Genomic DNA, 20,057 nt, shown 5'->3' with positions numbered 1-20,057 from the left:
GGTATTTAATAACTGGCTCAATTTTTCTGAAAACTTAGCAATCACTGTTGAAAGTCAGCATGAGCCAGTGCCAGAACACCACTGTTTAATACACTTAATATAATGTTCTACAATCTAATAGACACCAGAAACTTCTGGAAGAATATCTTATTACCAGATAGTATAACATCCCACACCTACTTTCTTCTCCATGGGCATCTCTTGCCCAGGGGATAACCATTTGTAAATAACAGAATCTGGAGAGTTGAAACCAGGATTATCAACTTTTTTTTTTTTTTTTGGTACTGGGAATTGAACCCAGAAGCACTTTACCACTGAGCCACATCCTTTTTATTTCTTATTTTGAGACAGTCTAAATTGCTGAGGGCCTCACTAAATTGCTGAGGATGGCCTGGAACTTGCAATCCTCCTATTTCAGCCTCAGTGTCACAAGTACTGGAGTATAAGCATGTGCCACTATACCCAGCTAAATTAACTTCTACCCTGACTCCTTCTCTTCTTGCTCCTAAATACAAACTCACTACTCCCTTCTCTTTGCTTTCTTCCTTAGAAATAGCTAATCCCCAGGCTTCAGTGCAGAGGCATATAAGATTATCTCTAACCCTCATATGTCTTCCCTGAGCCCCAGTATGATTATTTTCCAACTTTTGATTTCTATCAAATGTACTACCATCATCTTACATTCAGAAGCTGAAAATCATTTTTTATCCTGTCCCCCTTCTCTCTTCCAAATTTATTAGAAGGTACTATTCTTTCAGCACTCTGCCTACTTACCCTACTCTATTCCTTGCTCTCTCACAGTGAGACCTTATCCTTTTGCTTTCTATTCATCTTGCCATTGATCTTTTTAATTTTGAGCTCATTTCAGCAAAAAGCTTCTAACCAGTCTCCCTGTCACAGGCACCAAACTACCCCTCACATACTTCCACACACTTTCTAAAACATATCACTTTTCATTGTGCCTTTCTCTGCTTAAAACTTTTCCCCCCAGTGCTGGGGATCAAACCCAGGGCCTTGCACATGCTAGGCAAGTGTTCTATCACTGAGCTACACCCCCAGCCTTCTGCTTAAACTTTGATGCACTACCCACTCCTCCATCCTGCAATCTGTATGGAAAAAGAAAATGATTGACCTTAATGTGGCAATCAAATCTTCACTCATCTACCTTGTTCCAACCTCCACTTCCAATCGTATCTCCCATGATAAAAAATTCCACTGCCTTTCGTTTATGCTTTGCCTAACTCAGAAAACCTTCTTACTTGCACTGGCAATTCATCCCAACAACCACCCTTGGAGAGAAACTAAACAGGCATTAGTATCCCTCTTTTACAGATGAGAAAACAGACTTCTAGCACTGAACAGAAGTCAGAACAGTAAGTTCTTGTCCCACTTCTCCCTCAAAACCTTTGGCAAGTCAATCAATCTTTCTAATATTCCTCACTTTTCCCACTTACATACAGAAGTCTTCTATTTCAGAAACTAGTCTTCTGATTACTGGCCCACTCATTCTCTCCAACACACCTCATGTTTTCCTAGCTTTGCACTTTACCCCTACCATTCTCTCACTTGGTAAATACCCCTATCCAATTCTTATAAAAATACAGTATTTCTTCAAGTCTTGAGTTTAAATGGTACCTTTTTGGAATTACCTTCTCTGACAAAACTGCCTTAGCCCACTTGCCAACACTATAGAACTTGTAGCAATTTTGGATTTGACACATTTTTTATTGTCCCGGTCACATTTTGGCTATTATTTTGCTTAGTGCTATGGTCATTTTATTTTATATATTTGGACCTTTCTGCTTCAGCCATACCATATACCACATACACAGAAAAATGTTCTATGTAACTCCCAGTATGAATAACAACATCTTGTACATAAGAACTCAGAAGCTTTGATTCGACAGCTCAGGCCATTGTTTTTCAAATTGTAGACCCTGACCTATAAGTAGAATATGAAATTAATCTAGTAGGTCACAACCAGTATTTTTGTTTCTAATGAAATAACTCGTTTCAGTACATTTGTGTGTTCAGTAAGTGACTACTGATCATAACAGAGAAGATGTTTCTTACTTTTTTTTTTTTTATATATAAGTTTGAAAGCTACTAACAGACATACACCTGTTTTGTTTTTTTTGCAGTGGTGGGGTGGGGGACAGTACTGGAGACTAAATACTGTACTTAGAGTACAGGTGCTCTACCACTGGAGTTACATTCCTACCCCTTTGTATTTAATTTTGAGATAAAGTCTTGCTAAGCTGCCCTGATTGTCCTTGAGCTTGAGATTCTCCTGCCTCAGTCTACAAGTAGCTGCCACATTTCAAACGACCCCTTCCCTTCCAGGTAATATCAGTTAAATAAGAGTACATGGAGGCAAGAGAGATAAAACATAGGAATAATTAATGTGTGGTAAAGTTTGTAAAGAAGTGTTTCTCAGAGATGTTTGGAAGACAACACTGGGTATTTACTTTCCAGACTCTACCATCTGTTTGGCCAGAAAGATCCCTCTACAGATTTAGGGCTTCTGAATTGTGTGTTTTTATTTTTATATTTTATTTTATTTTGGTACCATTGAACCCTGGGACAATTAACCACTGAGCTACATCTCCAGCCCTTTTTCAATTTTTTATTTAGAGACAGGGTTTCACTAAGTTGCTTAGGGCCTTGCTAAATTACTGAGGCTGGCTTTGAATTAGTGATCCTCCCACCTCAGACTTTGAAGCAGCTAGGATTAGAGGTGTGTGCCACCTGAATTATCTTTTTAAAGCACTCATAGTTAAACAGTTTTCACTGGAGGATATATTATAAGAATGTGTAGGATCTGGCCCCAACAATGCCAACTTCATTTCCTCTCACTTTCTATTTCAATCACTGCCCTCCAGTCACAAAGCCTTTCTGCTATTCCAAGAACATTCCAAGTGTCAGGGTCTGGTACTTTATCCTTTATCCTTTTAGACCTTTCTTCTTTAAATATACTCTATTCGTGTTTTTCTTTAAAAGTCATCTTCAGATATGCCCTCTCTGACTGCTCTACTTAAAAGAGCTCCCTACTTTTTATATTCTCTTATCGTGCTTTAAGGGTTTCCCTACCATTTGTCACCTCCTAACATTCTATTACATACTCATTCTTTCATGATCTAGTTCAGGTTATCTACAATTTTTTCCTGTACAGAATCAGATATTAAATATATTCTGCTTGCTCCATCACAACTACTCTATTCTGCCACTGTAGCACAAAAGCAGCTTAGACAATCCATAAAGAAGCAGATGTGACAATGTTCCAATAAAACTTTATTTCCAAAAATAAGAGCAGGCTGCATTTGCCCCATTTACCATTGCCAACCCCTGGTATATCCCTTCTAATACAACCTCAACCTCAAAAGGAAAGAAAGGAATTTTCTCTGATTTGTTCATTATGGTATCCCTGTGTCCACAACAGTGCCTGACCCCAAATATGTATTCAATAAATGTATATAAAGTGGAATAAACAATACTAGACTTTCAACCCCCAGAACCACCAAACACAAAAAAGTACAAGACTGGAGTGAGGAGCTAGTAAGGAGTTACACTCTTCTTACCTTTCCTCATGTGACAATACCATGGTGGTCACATTAGGTAGAAGAATGAGGCTAACGTCAACAGGTTTATTCCCATTTGGTGAATGATCCTGTAACCACAGTATGCCCCTCCTCAGAAATAACCATCTCACATATAAATGCCTTTGATTCTATCTGAGTTCAGATGGGAATCTATTAAAAATACAGATTGCATACACCCACTGAAGAAATTCTAATTCAGAAGATCTAGAGTGAGGAGTCAAAGAATCTGTATTTCTAGCAAGTTCCAAGTGATGTTGATACTGCTGGTCCTGGGACCACGTTTACAGAACAACTAGATAAAAGCACCCAACTAAAATTCTACTATTTTTATACTCTGGGGGTGGGTGGGTCATCAAATTCCTGATGCTCTGATTTCTCTGGAAGGGGACTGAAAAATAATAGAATCATAATAACAGAATCAAAGGAACTGCTGCTTCGATAAAATGAAAGCAGAAAACACTAAGCCTTTTATTTTTAACAAACTATCTTCTAAATCTAGTTTTAACTAAAAATAAAAGGTAAAATAGAAAAATCATCAATGAATGACTAACCTTGATATTGGCATAAGTATTAACCACTAGTATCACTTTCTCTAAAATTACTTTTTAAAAGGATCTACTAGCCATCGCAGCACACACCACCACTCCCAACTACTTAGGAGGCTAAGGCAGGAAGATCACTTAAACCTAGAAGTTTGAAACTAGCATTGAGACCATGTCTCAAAAATGAAATGAAATTAAAATGAATAAAATAAAGAAGAAACATTACCATCCGTTTTTTCTGTTGCTAGATTTGAGTCTTTTAAAGATGATACCAAAGATCAAGCTGATTTCAATGAGAGACCTGCGAAGGGTTGGTGCAGTTGGTGCACGCCTACAATCCCAGCAGCTGGGGAGGCTTAGACAGGAGGATCTAAGTAAGCCTCAGCAATTTAGCGAGACCCTGTCTCTAAAATACAAAAAGAGCTGAAGATGTGGCTCAGAGATTGAGTGCCCCTGAGTTCAATCCCCAGTACAAAAAGAGAGAGAGAGAGAGAGAGAGAGAGAGAGAGAGAGAGAAAAGAAACAAAACTTAAATTATCAAGCCTAGAGTTCACTTTACTCAAGTGTTGAAAATTCTATCACCCTGGAAACAACTCCCAACTCTCCTCTGAATTCACAGTACTAGAATTTGCAATGAACTAGCAACAGTTTTTACAAGCTATACACATCTCAGAACAGGGAACTACCCATCAAAACTGGGCATGGTAGCACACTCCTATAATCCCAGCAACTAGGGCTGCAGAAGGATCAAGTTCAAGGCCAGTCTCAGCAATTTAGCGAGGCCCTAAGTAACTTAGTGAGACCTCATTTCAAAAATTTTTTAAAGATTAAACAAAAAAAGTGCCAGATGTGGCTCAGAGGTAAAGAACCTCTGGATTAATACCCCAAAACCAAAAAATAAATAAATAAAATAAAATGCCACCACAAACACATTAAAATCATTCCAAAGCTCTTACTCCTCCAACCTGAATGGCCCAAATTAAAACTCATGTATATTAGTAGCCAGCTGTCTATAAAATGAGTTTCTACTGTGGTGATGGTTATGCTTTGCTAAAGTAGATTAAAAAATAATTTTAAGGTAGGAAAAAATGCAATATCTAAGTTCTAAGGGACAGAAATTGAAGAAGTAGAAATCCAGACTGTTAACCAATGGCCCAATAAATAAAAAGCAATACTGTATCAAAAATATACCTACAAAAAGGCAGCATGTGATGAAAAGATGAATTAGCATACCCTTAATGCACAAATCTAAAGATGTTTCTCAGTTAAGATCAGGTATTTTTGATGAAAATGTAGCATCCAGGGCTGGGGAGATAGCTCAGCTGGTAGAGTGCTTGCCTCACAAGCACAAGGCCCTGAGTTTGATCCCCAGTACCGCAAAAAAAAAAAAAAAAAAAAAAAAAAAAATAGAAAATGTAGCGTCCAAATTAAAATACCCTAAATATAAAATGCCTAGCATGTTATATTTGATTCTCAGTACTGCATATAAATAAATAAATAAAACTGAGGTTCATTCACAACTAAAAATAATTTTTAAAAATAAACTGCACATCAGATTTCAAACTTCACAAAAATGTAAAAACATCTCATTAATAATTCTTACTAAGTTACATTTGAAATATTTGGATATATTGTTATTTATTAAAATTTAATCTTTTAATTTCTAGCTACTAGAAAATTTAAAATTACATTTGTGGGTTTCATAGATTTCCATTACATAGCAATGGTCTAACCCAATTCTGCAAGTAGATTTGCTATCTCCTCTTCCAGTAGATGGCTTTTAAAAAAAAAAAACTTGTAGAAATGATCCAGAGTAATGAAAAATCATGAAATATATGTATATCTGACATGGAGTAAAGATCCTGATCCTCATCTACTGTCACCTGAGGTCTTAATCAACATTTTTCCTAGAAAAGAGAAGATTAGTTTTACTTCTGCCACACCATGTTTATTCATATTGTATCTATAGCCACAGAAACACATATCGCAGTTTACATTCACTTCAAATTGCAATTAACTTCATCAGCATCCTCAACTGACAAACTACCTGCCTTCCCATCCATTATCCAACCATACCCAGCTCCACTAGGAAAAAGGCACATATCTGTAACACGTTTTTTTATATAATCCTTGTCTGATCCCCTTCAACGTCCTTCACTCCTAATTTAGAAAGATTCCCATTTGCTTGCACTGCCAAACCACACAGGGCACCAAAAGGGAATACTGGGAGACAGGAATAACAGAAGTGGGGTCAGCTACTCACTCTAACAAGTGATAAGAATAAAACCATTAGAACTTTGCAAAACCCTCTAGTAAAACAGATCTAAGCACTTTTAACAGAAAACTTAAACATTTAACCCTTTGAGCTCTTTTCTCTTCAAGTATCAGGAAAGAACCAAAAACTAATAACAAACCTATAAGGAATAGTCTATTTGAACTTTTTTTTTTTTTTTTGGGAGACAAGGTCTTGCTAAATTGGCCAGGCTGGCTTCAGAACTTGTGCTCCTCCTTCCTTACCCTCCCAAGTAACCTGGATTTTAAGTTTGCAGCATCACACCAGGCTTTGAACAGACTTCAATGTGTGCAGATGTGTACTGAGACTTCATTATGGCACCATAGTTTGAGGACAATACTATAAAGGAAGGAAACATACTTCTGGGCAGAATTACAACTGTGAAATGTAAATGAAAGCAAGCTTAGAGGGTAGGGGTACATAAAAACTTTGCTAAAACATTTAAATACTTACATGATTTAACTACTCAGTCATAAAAGATAAATGTCAAGAATTCCAGCACACTGGAAAAGAGCTTGTGCAACAGGAAAGCATTTAATTTCCAAACACGTATTTCAAACCCACTAAATATTATCATCTTCCAGCAAGAGGTTAACAACCTGTGGCAAGCACTGGAGATGCCTTTGAGTGGTACCAGACTAGTGAATCCATACTCACTGAACAAATGACTGAATGAACCAAAAAACACAGGGGGCACATTGCAATTAATACACAGAACCCACAGCCAGACCCAGTGGTAGAATCTCATTCCAGGACAATCCCCCCCAAGAGTCAGCTCCCCAAGTTATTTTTGTCCTATGTAGTTTTCATCCCTCTTAACTTTTATAAAAGTCCTCTTTCTTATAATCCCCTTCCCTGTTAATCTACTTTCCCTGATAAAAACAAGAGTATTTTCCAGTCTTACAGTGCTTTTAGACAAGTATTAACCTATCTAACAATCACCCAAAAATGTTCTCAGGGCTCCCACAGGCCAGATACTGTGGTAGGTGGTAAAGCACAAATGTAAAAAAGTCTAACACCATTCCTGCCTTTCAGGTAGATGGTGGGGGAGGATGGCAAGTAAACAATTTCAGTATAAAAATGCCTAACGAATAAAGCAAGAATGATACAGGAGGAACTCTTAACTCTGCTGGAATGAAGAGTCCAGTGACAATCTCAAAGGAACAATAAAAGAAACAAAAGTCATAACCAAAAAGTAAATTATAGTCAAATACACCTACAATTGTTCCAACAGTCAACTCATCATCAACCTAGCACTTAAAGTGACTCTGAATGAAAACCTCTTACTGAAGATGAAGTTCATTCCACCAGCAGTGGCACTGAGTGACAGAACAGAAGAGGGAAAACACCACACAATTTGCCAGAGATAATGTACAAACTTAATTAGCCATGATGTCACCTACTATTCTGTCACCTTGTGGTTGAAGGTGATGCTATTGACCCCTCTCCTGTGATTTGTTTTTGTTGTTGTTGTTTTTTAATCCCCTGTCCCCTACTCCCAGAAGTAGTGATGGATTCACAGGGATCCATCCATACCTTCTCCCTGATTACCACTGTGGCCACTGCAAAGTTTCCTGGACTGCGATCTGGTGCTATGGCAAGGGAAGAAATGATACCACTTATAATGTAAATGAACTGATGGACCTACAATTCTGCTTTGCTATAATTTAAAAAGATGACAACTAAAGTACTTAGGAGAGGTGTGAGGGAAGTAGGTGGGATGCCTCTATGGAAGATATCTAACAAAGCAATTCATCTCATGTTCATTTCATGGGACACAAGTCATCCAGCTCTCAGGACATTCCATCCAGTCTAAGAGTTGACTTTGTTTCTCATACCTCATTGCTATAGCTTCATAACCCACCTTGTCTGGTCTTTCATTCATCAATACCTGGCTTGCCTCTTGTCTTTACTATTTCAATAACACCCTCAGTCTTTTCCTGAACATTTATTTCCTTCCCTTGCAACCTAGTAATATGTTGCCCTAGGAAACTATCTTCCTTATCCTACATCTCCACCATGAATCAGGTCATGGTCAGTACACAGAAATTACACTTTAAAAATACTATGGGCTAAGGATGTGGCTCAGTGGTAGAGTACTTGCCTAGCATGCATGAGGCCCTGGATTTAGATTCCCAGAATGGCAAAAAAAAAAAATTAATTTAATAAAAATTTAAAATTCTATGCTCTGAGATAGGCATGGTGGTGCACATCTGTAATCCCAGTAACTCAGGAAGCTGATACAGGAGAATTACAAATTCAAGGTCAGCCTCAGTAACTTGGTAAGGTCCTAAGCAACATGGTGAAGTCCTGAGCAACTTTAGTAAGACCCCATCTCAAAATTAAAAAAAAAAAAAATCTTTTTAAAGTGCTGGTGATGTAGCTCAGTAAAACATCCCAGAGTTCAATCCCCAGTACCAATCAAAAAAACAAAAACTGTAATAAATTCACTTATTGAAGGTTAACTTTGTATTAATTTTAGTTTTGTCATCATTTTTTTCATTTCCTTAAAATAGTAGATTAGACATTTTTTAGTCATTGAAGTTATACATTAGAGTACAAATATGTAACAACAAATCATGTGCCAAAATTATGTGCAAAGAAAAAAACCACTGAGAAAAGAGGCAAGACATGGTAGTACATATCTGTAATTCTAGCTACCACAGAAGCTGAGAAAGGAGGACCCAAATTTCTGGTCCAGCCTGAGCCACTTAGCCAGACTGTCTCATAATAAAATTTAAAAAATGAAAAACACTGGGGATGTAGTCCAGTGGCAGAGCACTTACCTAGCATGTGTGAAGCCCTGGGTTCAATCTCCATTACTGAGGGGGGGAAAAAAATTAGCAAGGAACTCTTAGGAGGGGTATACCAAGCACAGCATTTTTTTTTTTCTTTTGGTACTAGGGTTTGACCCCAGGGGTGCTTTTACCATTCCCAGCCCTTTCTACTTTTATTTCTGAGACAGGGTCTTACTAAATTGTTGAGACTGGCCTTGAATTGCTGAGAACCTCTTGCTTTAGCCTACAGAGTCGCTGGGATTACAGGCATGCATCACTGCATCTACCTGAAGAATTTCATTAAGAATATCATTCTACTTTTATGAAATACAGGCAATGTTTTCTTTGAATTCATAAAAGTAGACCCACAGCAATATTTATAATGAAATAAAAATTTATTTGTATAATAATTCAGAGACACCTTAACTTTCACTACAACCAACTTTTGGAATCTCCATTTTAAAAACAAAGCACAAAAATCCTGAGTAAATATGTATGTAGGTTTTATAAAGCTGACATTCTGAAAATTAATCTTGACTCATAAATACATGAATTGCCTTTAAAAGATTGCAAGCCAAATATGAAGAATTTATCATTTCATGTGAGAAATTTCTACTGTGAAAAAGTTTATCATTTTTAAACAAAACTTTTGCTAATGTATTTTAAAATTCTAAGAACAAGAGAAATTTCTTCCAAATTAAATTTATAAGCTAAAACAAAAAGTTGTATTTCACTACATTTTTAACTTAAAGGGGTTAAAATATGGAATTTTAGGGTTTTTTGTTTTGTTTTTTGGTGGGTTTGTTTGTTGTTTTTGGTACAGGGAATTGAACCCAGGAATGCTTTACCCCTGAGCTACATCCCCAGTCATTTTTATTTCCAGACAGGGCCTAAGTTGCTGAAGCTGCCCTGGAACTTACCTCAGCCTCCTCACTCACTGGGATTACAGGCATGTGCCACCAAGCCCAGTTCAGGAACACAGAATTTAAACTGAATATTATATAAAATCAAAGACCCCCCAAATTATAACGCTGCATTTTTCCATAAAATTACATTCTAAATAAGAATGTCACAATCTTCTAACAGATTATAGTCAAAGTAAAATAAAATTTCAGAAAACAAGATCATAAAGATCTTTTCAGCATGAATGAGTTTACTCTACTACAGGAATGTAAAAGTTACCACATTAAAATCATGTGCTAATTATCAAGCATGGATTTACAGTCCCCAAACTCTGAAAACAAAGTTATCACAATTCACTTTGGGACTGTCTGTGTGTTTTTAGTGCCCGACAGCAATTTTTTAGAAGAGAAAACATAAGAAAACTTTCAAAAATTAAGGACTGTCAATCTAGAATACATACTATCTACATCAAAACATCATGTTGTATATGATAAAACTATTTAATATACAATTCTTATTAAAAAAAAAAAAAAGAAAGAAAGAAAGAAAGAAAGAAAAAGCTTATGGCTGGAGATGTCGCTCAGTGGCAGAGTAAGTGTCCAGAATATGTGAGGCCCTGGGTTTGATCCTAGCACTGCAATTAAGTTCAGACTAACTAGATCAGAGGCCCACAACTGAGAAATACAACAATATATTATCCATCCATTTATTCACTATCATTATACATGTGAAAAGCTTCAAAAACTAAGGGAATTACAAATCAGGTAAACATGTAAACATAAGGACTCTATCTAAACTCAAACAATTTTACCCATAATCAAGAGTAGCACAGAGTCAGCCCTGTGTCTAATGAGGCTGAGTCAGAAGGATCTCAAGTTCAAATCCAGACTGAGCAAAGGTAAGGTGCTAAGTGATTCAATGAGACCCTGTCTCTAAATAAAATACAATATAGGGCTGGGGATGTTGCTCAATGCTTGAGGGTCCCTGAATTTAATCGCTGGTCCCCCCCAAACACACACACACAAAAAAGTAGCACAGAAAGAGTTAAGAAGGCACTCAAGGAAAAGGTGCTAGAATCAAAGTACATTCCCTCTCTAAAACTGAGCAAAATTAGTGGGAAAAAAGTTGGTAATTATTTTGTCATCAATTTGTTTATCCCTTCCCAATGGCATGTGGCACGCCTCTCATTGCACTATGGAAACTGTCTACAAATGCATTCTCCCACCTGACTCAAGGTGAACAGCTGTGTCTCATCCATTCTGTCCCACATTCCATGGTACCTTATACATAGCAACTGAAAAAAAGGCTAAATGATTTAAAGCCATATATGCCGTTAACGCCAGATAATCAATCAGGTAGGCTCCAACTCTTGAAAAAACATTCATAATTTCACAGCTAATAAACGCCCAGAAATCTGATATGCAGTAATTTTTTTTTTGCAAAGCTTATATTAAGTGAATTTTAAGTTTTGAACAACATACTTTATTTTAAATATATTTTTAAGTATGGTAGTAAGACTGCTTGTTTATTTTTGAGACAGTGTCTTGCCCAGACTCTGCTAACTACTGGGCTCAAGAGAGCCTCCAGCCTCAAACTCCTGAGGAGCTGAGACTACAACCATGTGGCATGGTACCTGGTTTTTTTTTTTCCTTGAAGCTAGGGATAGAACCCAGGACCATGTGCATGCTAAGCAGACACTCTAGTACCCAAACAACATCCCCAGCCAGAGACATTTTTTTTAAAATACAGAAAATGACTGGTTTCACTATGTAAAACACGAAACTAGATAGTGTTGGTATACTGAACATAAAGTGATTGTGTGCTGATGTCTGTAAAATGTTTACTAACATGGCAAGAACATTAAAAAATGAATTTAAAACAGGTCTTGAAATTCTCACTTGAAAAAGTCATAATAGGCAAGCAGGAAACTTAATTGATGTAGATAAAGTTCAGACAGGGTCTGAGTAAGGAGAGTCTGTTCCCAACACTAAGAAAAAATTTCTTCTATCTTAATCTGCATGATACTGCTGAAAACTGGGGTACAGAAGAGTTGGCTCAGTCCATGAACTCATTCCCCATAACGAAAGGAACTGAAGAAACTACCAAGCAGAGTGGGCCCTTTCTGGACCACCAACTATTCCAGTTCCATCAACTCTCTGAAGCTGTGGAGCAGAGGGATGCAAACTCAGGCCCCTGGACCAACCTGGCCACCCGCAGTTCTTTTGCTCCCCACTAACTAAGAATGATTTTTAATTTTTTAAATTGGGGGACGGTCAGAGGAAGAATCATATTTTATGACACATGAGAATATGAAATTTAAAGGCCAATGTCCATAAGTAGAATTTTAATTGGAATATAGGCATGCTTATTCCACAACTCAGTGTGTATAGCTGCTTTCAAATGACAATTATAAAGCTGACACCTCACAGCTCACTGATCCTACAATGTTTACTACCTGCCCCTTAACAGAAAAGTATGCTGACTCCTGGGCTGGAGCATTTCTGTTCCTGGTTGCATCTCTTTTTTCAGAGATAGTTCACTGCTTCACAAGGTTGAGCCTCTAAGCTAGACAGGTGTCCTCTTGGAGCTGTGTTGTTCAAAGTTACAACATTAACACAATCATACAATACAGTACAATTCAACAGAGTGGGCAGATAGACAAAGTAACAAGTTACTTGTACACAGAGGCCCTGAAAATAAGGATTCAAGTCCATTACTGGTGGCACAGACCTTTTACCAGACTACCACATCCAGTTCTGGGTTACACTTGGGATGGTGGCAGGGGACCACAGAGAACTTGGAAATGGACAGATGATTAAAAGGTTCAAAAATCTGACCACTAAAGAAATGCTAAAAGAAATGGAATTAGTTGGCCCAAAGAAGACAAAGGAAGAAAGCACTGGTATCAACTCTACAAGTGCTGACAGATCAAATTCCTACTGATGAAAATAATGGCAGCCTGAACTAATATACGATAAAACATACATGTATCTAATGAATTAAATGTGATTCCTAAGAGCCACTCCAGCCTCAGGCCATAACCTTTGAAGATAATCAGTTGTCAAATATTGTACTATAAGTATTCAACAAATGTATTTAGGGATGTTTCTTTTTCAGACACCTGGCACTGATATAAATTACCAGGAAAGGCATGCTATTATTGTGCTAAGACTCAGTAATAGTAATATAAATTTTATAGCCACACACCTTTCCACAGCCCCAAATAGGGGGAAATGGGCTTAAATTACAGAATGTATGTTATACTGAAGAATGTTTCAACTAGGGGATTTTAATTACTCTAATAGAGTACTGAGAGTAAAGGAATTTTTTTCTCCAGGCCACTGTACAATTGGAATACTCTGGAACTATCTGGATGATTCCTTAGGGCAAGGAGCATGGGTCTCAAACACACTTCTTCCACAGCTGTAATTCTGCACTATTAATTCTCCCAGTTCCTGCTCACAGTCACTGCTCACTTTCATTTTGTCTTGAAGGTTAACACACACACACACACACACACACACACGACTAAGTCTAAGATAAACTTTAACATCCCAAACTCCAACTTGAGTATAACCTTAATTGCAACTTTTTTTAATTACAGAGAAAACAGATCTAACTTTCAACTATTTCTATGTCCCTTTCAATGAGACTAAACTAAGTACTCAGATATTTCAAAATGTTCAACATTTAAACACAGTACTCAATAAATGCTCTGTAAAGAAAATAGTTTATTTCCTACTGGTTTTGTAACTCTGAAAATACAGAATCCTTGAACGCAAAATGTCCTTTGAATCAATCTTAAAGTTGCAATTAGTAATGCAAAATTCTGAAACTTTATCTAAATATAATGTTAATCAATCTGAGTTTTTCAACCTTGAATTCTAAAGTCTGTATTTCTCTAAGAATGCACTTCTTTAGATGTGAAGCACAAACTAATCTGACTCACTAAACTTTCTCCACTCCTACATCACCTATACAGGATTTTTAAATCTAAAGTACACAATACGTTCAAGTCACTTCTACAATCTTGCGTTAACCTTACTAGGATAAACTTTTCACCAAGTCTATTTATACTTTTTATTTAAAAACCTGTAGTAGTGAAACAAAGAAAACTCATCCTCCCTCCCCCTTTACTAAACCATATGGCAGTAAATTGAAGTTAACTTATTTTTCACCAGTTCCACCTATACATCGGCTCTAAACATTTTTTGTTTTTGTACCCTGGGACTGGGTTGGAGTAGTCTTGCTTATTCGGAACTGTACTCCACACGTATTTTCAAATCCTAAAACAAAGTCCAAAAGCCCCTGACCACTAACAGACCACACGACCGTCATCTACCTAAACCTGGCTAGGCAGGCAGCGCACGCCGGTGAGGGCCCTGTGAGTCAAGCTTCGGCAGGGTGACCAAGCACGGAGTTTGCTCGCCGCGGCCGGGCCAGATCCGCCCCGGGAACTTGGTTACCCAAGACCAGGGACGCGCCGAGGCCTAGCCGCGAGGCCGGGCGGGCTCCAGGTGGCGAGGGCTTCCGTGCCCGGCCCCAGAGCCTTCCCGCCCGCACCGCGGTCGCCCGCAGGCGGGGGCACTCGCGGTCGTCTCCCGGCGACCGGACGCGACCGCCGGTCCCAGGCCAGCTCCCCAGGCCCCTGCCGCCGCCCGTGGACCAGCTCTGCGACCGCACCGGGCCCTTCCGGGGCGGCGGGAGCTAGGCCGCGATGGGGCCCGCGATTCCGGGACCCGCCGGGCCTCGGCGTCCAGTACCAGTTCGGAGGGCTGGGCTCCCGCCGGTAACGGGCCCCGCCGCCTCCCCTCCCCCTCCCCCGCCCCATGACAGTGCAAACCCTCCGGCCGCCCCGGCCGCCCCGCCTCCGGCACCAGGCCCATTTCAGGGCCGCGGCCGCAACCGTGGCGGCTGCGGCGCCGCGGATCTCCACCCTCGCTTGCTCCCAGCTGGGATCGGCACCCTCGGGCCCGGTTCAGGGTCCGCCAAAGTCTCCGCCGCTCTCCGGCCGCCCTCCGCGGCTCCCGGCCCGGGCGGGGTAGGCCGAGGCCCGGGCGGTGGGGGTGGGGGCGGGAGCTCCTCTCACCTTCATGTCGGGACATCCTAGTTCAGACGGTGGCGGCGCGGCCCCTCCCGGGCTCCGGCTGCAGTGTCCCCTGCGGGGTCCCGGCGCTGCCCGCGCCGGCCGGCCGACTCCCACTCGACTCCCGGGCTCGGCCGCGGGGGCGGGGTGGGCAGGGGAGCGCTCCCGCGGCGGCGGCGGCGGCGGCGGCGGCAGCGGCGAGGCGGCGCGGGGCGGGATTGGGGCCGGGCCTGGCCCGGGCTGAGCTCCTCCAGGAGGCGGGTCCGACGCCGCGGCTCCGCCGGCGCCCGCCGTGACTCGGTCACTCTCGGGCCCGCGGGCTCCCGGCAGCGGCGCCGCGCTCCGCAAATCCCGCTCCTCCCCTCCCCCGGCCCGCCCCCCGCCCCTCTACCCCGGCTCCCGGCCGCCGCCTCCTCCTCCTCCTCCTCCTCCTCCTGCTCCTCTTCCTCCTCCTCCGCCTCCTTCCGCCGCCCGCACGCCGGCCCCGCCTCTCGCTGCCCGCGCCGGGCCCAGCCGCCCGCAGGCCCCGCGGGCGGCTGGAGGCCGCAAGGCGGCGACGGCTCGGGGCGCGGCGCTGTCCCGCGCTCGCCCGCAGGCCGCGATCGGGCGTCGGAACCCGGCTTCGGCCTGGCCTCCGCCTCCGCCTCCGCCGCGACGCGCGTATAGAGGAAGAGGAAATGCCTAGTAGCGGACTCCCGCCGCCCGCCCGCGAGGCCCGAAGGGCCCGCTCACCTCCCCAAGCCACGCCTGAGGCCTGCTTGGGTCCATGCTGTATCTGGCCCGCAAGATCTCGGGGGTCGAGTTGCGACCCCAAGGGACTGGCGTCTGCAGGCGCAAGGCTGCCGGGCCGACCGCGGACCGCCTGGGGGCAGGTGCTTGTGTTTCTTTTTAAGCCAGCAGCCGAGAAGGGAAAGGCTGTTGGCCTCCAGTTGTCGCGTGTTAAGAGGCCGGGTGATGAGCGGTCAGGAGGGCTTGAGCGCAGGGAGCGATGAGGGGAAGCGGCCGCGCTTGGCTTCAAGGTGCTCGGCTCCGGCCAGGCCGGGTGTGCGGAAGGCTTGTGCCCGCGCCTCCGCTCACCGTGAATGCATTGCCTGGAAAACTTGAGGATTTTTATCTGGATTTTGCCCATGGACTACTTTGCAGATTTTGTGTGTCTTCTCTGCTTTTACCCTCTTCCTTATTGTCAACTTTGCTTGCAGGGATTATTAATTCAACATATATTGATAACTGCCCCTTATCATTTGTCTGTGGTAGCAGGGCTTGGTGAAAGTAGATTGAACCTTGAAATTAAGACACATCAGCCGTGCGATTCTGGTCTAAATTACTTAAATTTGCAGATATTCCATTTGTCTTTGTTTTGGTGATTATTTCTTGTTTTGCCGTTTGAAAGTTAGCTTTTTATTTTGATTCTGGGGGTTGTTTATGGTGGACATAGAATAGAATGGGCTAAGTCAACGGAAATCGGGTCCAAGGATTCTGCCTGCTTTGGAGTTACTCCTTTCTTGTCCACCATTCACTAACGTTATAACCTGTGTCAAATGACTTAACATCTCTGTCTTTAAAATCGGTATAACAATACGAGGTAGATGCTTAATAAGAGGTAATTTCAGAGAATTTTGTGCTAAAGTGTATATAAAATATCTAACACGAGACAGTAAAAACAGTTTGTCACGGTGTTTTATTGAACCTGATTTTAAGAAACTTCCTTATTTCGACGAATTGTATTTGGTAGCAACTAGTAGTAAACTAGGATTTAAATGAGGACTTTCTTAGCAGAGATATTTCCACTGCATGTATAGAGATTTTGCCCAAATTCACTGTAGCTCAGTTGTTGGAGAAAGTGATCCAACTTGGCCATAAATGGGGTATGGTGGTATAGAAAGAGCAAGGCATTAAAGAAGTCTAGCTAACATTTACTGAATGCTTACCCTGTGCTGGTACCTTTCTAAGCATTTTACAATATCTGTATATGTGATCCTGGGTACCGATCTCTTAGGAGCCTCAATGTCTTCAGCTGTAAAAATGAGGACAACTGTTTTTAACCCCACAGTCTTGATGAATGAAAATGTCTTTATATAAATTATGTAAAGATTTAACCATTGTCACTTTATTCAGATGCAATGCTATTATGGGTAGGAAAGCCTACAAAAACACTAAACTTCAGAAAGGAATAAAAGTAAGTATAGAAAGAACCAGGTGTGGTGGCACATACCTGGAATGTAAGGCTGACAGGAGGATAACAAGTTTGAGGCCAACCTAGGCAATTTAGCAAGAGCCTGTCTCAAAAAAATAAAAAGGGCTGGGAATGTAGCTTAGTGATAGAGTACCCCTGGCTTCCATCTCCAGTACCACAAACATTTTAAGTATAGAGGCTTATTTTGGCTATGTTGAGGGTTTAGCTAATCCTGTTAAGGGGAGCAAACAGATTCAACTTTGTCAAAACTCCCAGGGAATATCAGATCTTTGACAGTTACTTCATTGTTTTCATTCAGGCAAAAAAAAGAAAATGAAGAAAGTGATCAGCCTTTTTTTTTTTTTTTTCCTGTTTGAATAAAAGTAAGCAGAAATATTATGGTTATGTGGTGTTTCCATTTCCTTTATTAATTTAGAGGTCAGGTTCTTCAATTTAAAGCAATCTACTTGCTGTCTTACCATATGGAAATTTTTGTTTCCAAAAAAAAAATTTTAAGAATTTAAACCCTTGGGCTGGGGTTGTGGCTCAGTGGTGGAGCGCTTGCCTAGCATGTGTGAGGGAGTGGGTTCGACTCTCAGCACCACATATAAATAAGTGAATAAAGTAAAGGTCTATCAACATCCAAAAATATTTTAAAAAAAAAATTTAATCCCTTATACCAAATTGTCCACCCACTGATTTTTGTTTCACTGGAATCCTTTCCTCTCCTTTCACCTTTCTGAGTTGTTCTTTCTTCTGTGGACAGTTGTAACTAATATGTGTCCTTGCCTGGCCAAACTGTTATATTTTTGTTTTTGTTTTTTATTTTGTTGGTACCAGGGATTGAACCCAGGGGTACTTTGCCATTGAACCATATCCCCAGCTCTTTTATTTTTTAATTTGAGACAGGGTCTCACTAAGTTGCTGAGGCAAGTCTGTAGTCCACCTGATAGTAGTGTATCACTATCATTTTTTTGGCTTTAGTATTTTTCTACAGTTGGTGAGATATTACTATTGCGGGAAGTATACATGGATTCTCTAACTTTCTGTGGGTATATAATTATTTCAAAGTAAAAAGCTGTGGGGAAGTCAGATCAATGGTTGCTTGCAGGACTGTATTGACTACAGAAAGAACTTTTTTTGAGACAGAGAAAATATTTTTTATCTTGGTGTGGTACTGTTTACATAACTGGATATGTTTGTCAAAACTTGTACACCTGAAAGGATGACTTTTACTTCTATGTAAATTATGCCGCAATAAAACTGACTTTAAAAAAGAAAAGCAGTCCCAGTACCAAAAAAAAAAGAAAGAAAGAAAAAAGAAAAGAAAAGCAGGCTGGGAGTATAACTCAGGCCCTGGTTCAATCCCAAGCACCACCAAAAAAAAGAAAAAAAGCAAGGGTCAGGCATGTGGCTCAGTGATAAAACTCTTCCCTAGCATGCATGAGGCCCTAGATTGAATCCCTAGTAATGAAAAAAGAAAAACAAGCTCTTGTCACCCCAGCTTCCTGGTATATAGGATGAAATCTAACTTCCTGTGAACAGCCCAACATGCTTTTTTAGCACACTGACTTCTTGTGCCAGTGCACCCTTTGCTTCTACATTGATTCCTGCCCCTGGGTTGTTGCACCTGCTCTTCTTGCTACTTTTTTTTTTTAGGGGAACACAGGAAATTCATGCCCTAATCCAAGTTCAAATTTCCTTTACTTTAGTAATCCTCCCCTGCCTCCTTAGACTCACAGGTAACCCTGAGACTTCCTCTTATGTGCTTGTTCATATTTGTTTTCCTCTTTTCTATTAGGATAATCCAGGGCAGCAACCACAGGATTCACCAGTCTCTAGGATCCTGAAGTGTTGACAAGTAAGTAAATGACTGAATGATTTAGAACTGAGAGAAAGCTTAAAGTAACAGTTCTCAAAGTGTGGCTTCAGGGGGCCAGTGAAGTGTTAGGATTTTCATACTTCAAGCAAAGAACATGTCTTATTTAAATTCAGAAGCAGATAAGATCCCCCTGTCTTCAGTTAAAACCAAACTTAAGAGATTTGCAAAATGGAAAAGCAATAACACACTTCCATTTTAAAAAAAAATTATTTTTTCTTAAAAATGTATTAATAAGCTGGACACAGTGATGCATGCCTGTAATCCCAGCTACTTGGGAAACTGAGGCAGGAAGATCTCAAGTTCAAACCAGCATGCCCTGAGAGCCTGTCTCAAAAAATTTAAAAGGACTAGGGGTGTATCTTAGTGTAGAGCACTTAACTAGCATGCACATGGCCCTGGGTTGAATCTCTTTTACCTCAAAAAAAAAAATTTTTTTTTAAATAGTGAAGGGATTCTGAGCCCAAAATATTTGAGAGTTTTTTTTAAATAGTGAAGGGATTCTGAGCCCAAAATATTTGAGAGCCTTGGAGACTCTTAAAACTCCTATGTTCAAGGGAGAAATGATAATGATCCTGACTTTTAAGTAATCCTCTGGTACATGTAGCAGGTCTTGATATAAATGCTATACTATACTAGTATCTTCATTTTACTGATTACACAGGAAACACAGAGAAGTTAAATTGGCTTACCCAGGACTTGACCCCAGTGGACTCTATCCAGATGCCCTGATGTAAACCAGATTTCTGCCACCTCCCTGAGGCCTGGAAAGAAACAGAAAGGCACATGCAATATGGTTACCTAA

General features: G+C 40.7%; 1 protein-coding gene across 1 annotated transcript in view; it reads right to left on the bottom strand.

The window, feature by feature from the left end:
* Positions 1–15,590, bottom strand: part of Kcmf1 (potassium channel modulatory factor 1) — a 79,587-nt gene extending 63,997 nt beyond the window's left edge. Inside the window, exon 1 of the mRNA XM_047522204.1 lies at positions 15,204–15,590. Coding sequence (XP_047378160.1) covers positions 15,204–15,219 — 16 coding nt within the window. The 5' untranslated portion in view covers positions 15,220–15,590. The remainder of the gene's footprint in view (positions 1–15,203) is intronic.
* Between the last annotated feature and the right edge of the window lie 4,467 nt (positions 15,591–20,057).

This window comes from Sciurus carolinensis, chromosome 13, assembly GCF_902686445.1.
Source record: "Sciurus carolinensis chromosome 13, mSciCar1.2, whole genome shotgun sequence".
Taxonomy (NCBI): Eukaryota; Metazoa; Chordata; class Mammalia; order Rodentia; family Sciuridae; genus Sciurus; species Sciurus carolinensis.
Note: the sequence above shows the minus strand (reverse complement) of the source record. Positions and strands in the feature narration are given on the sequence as shown.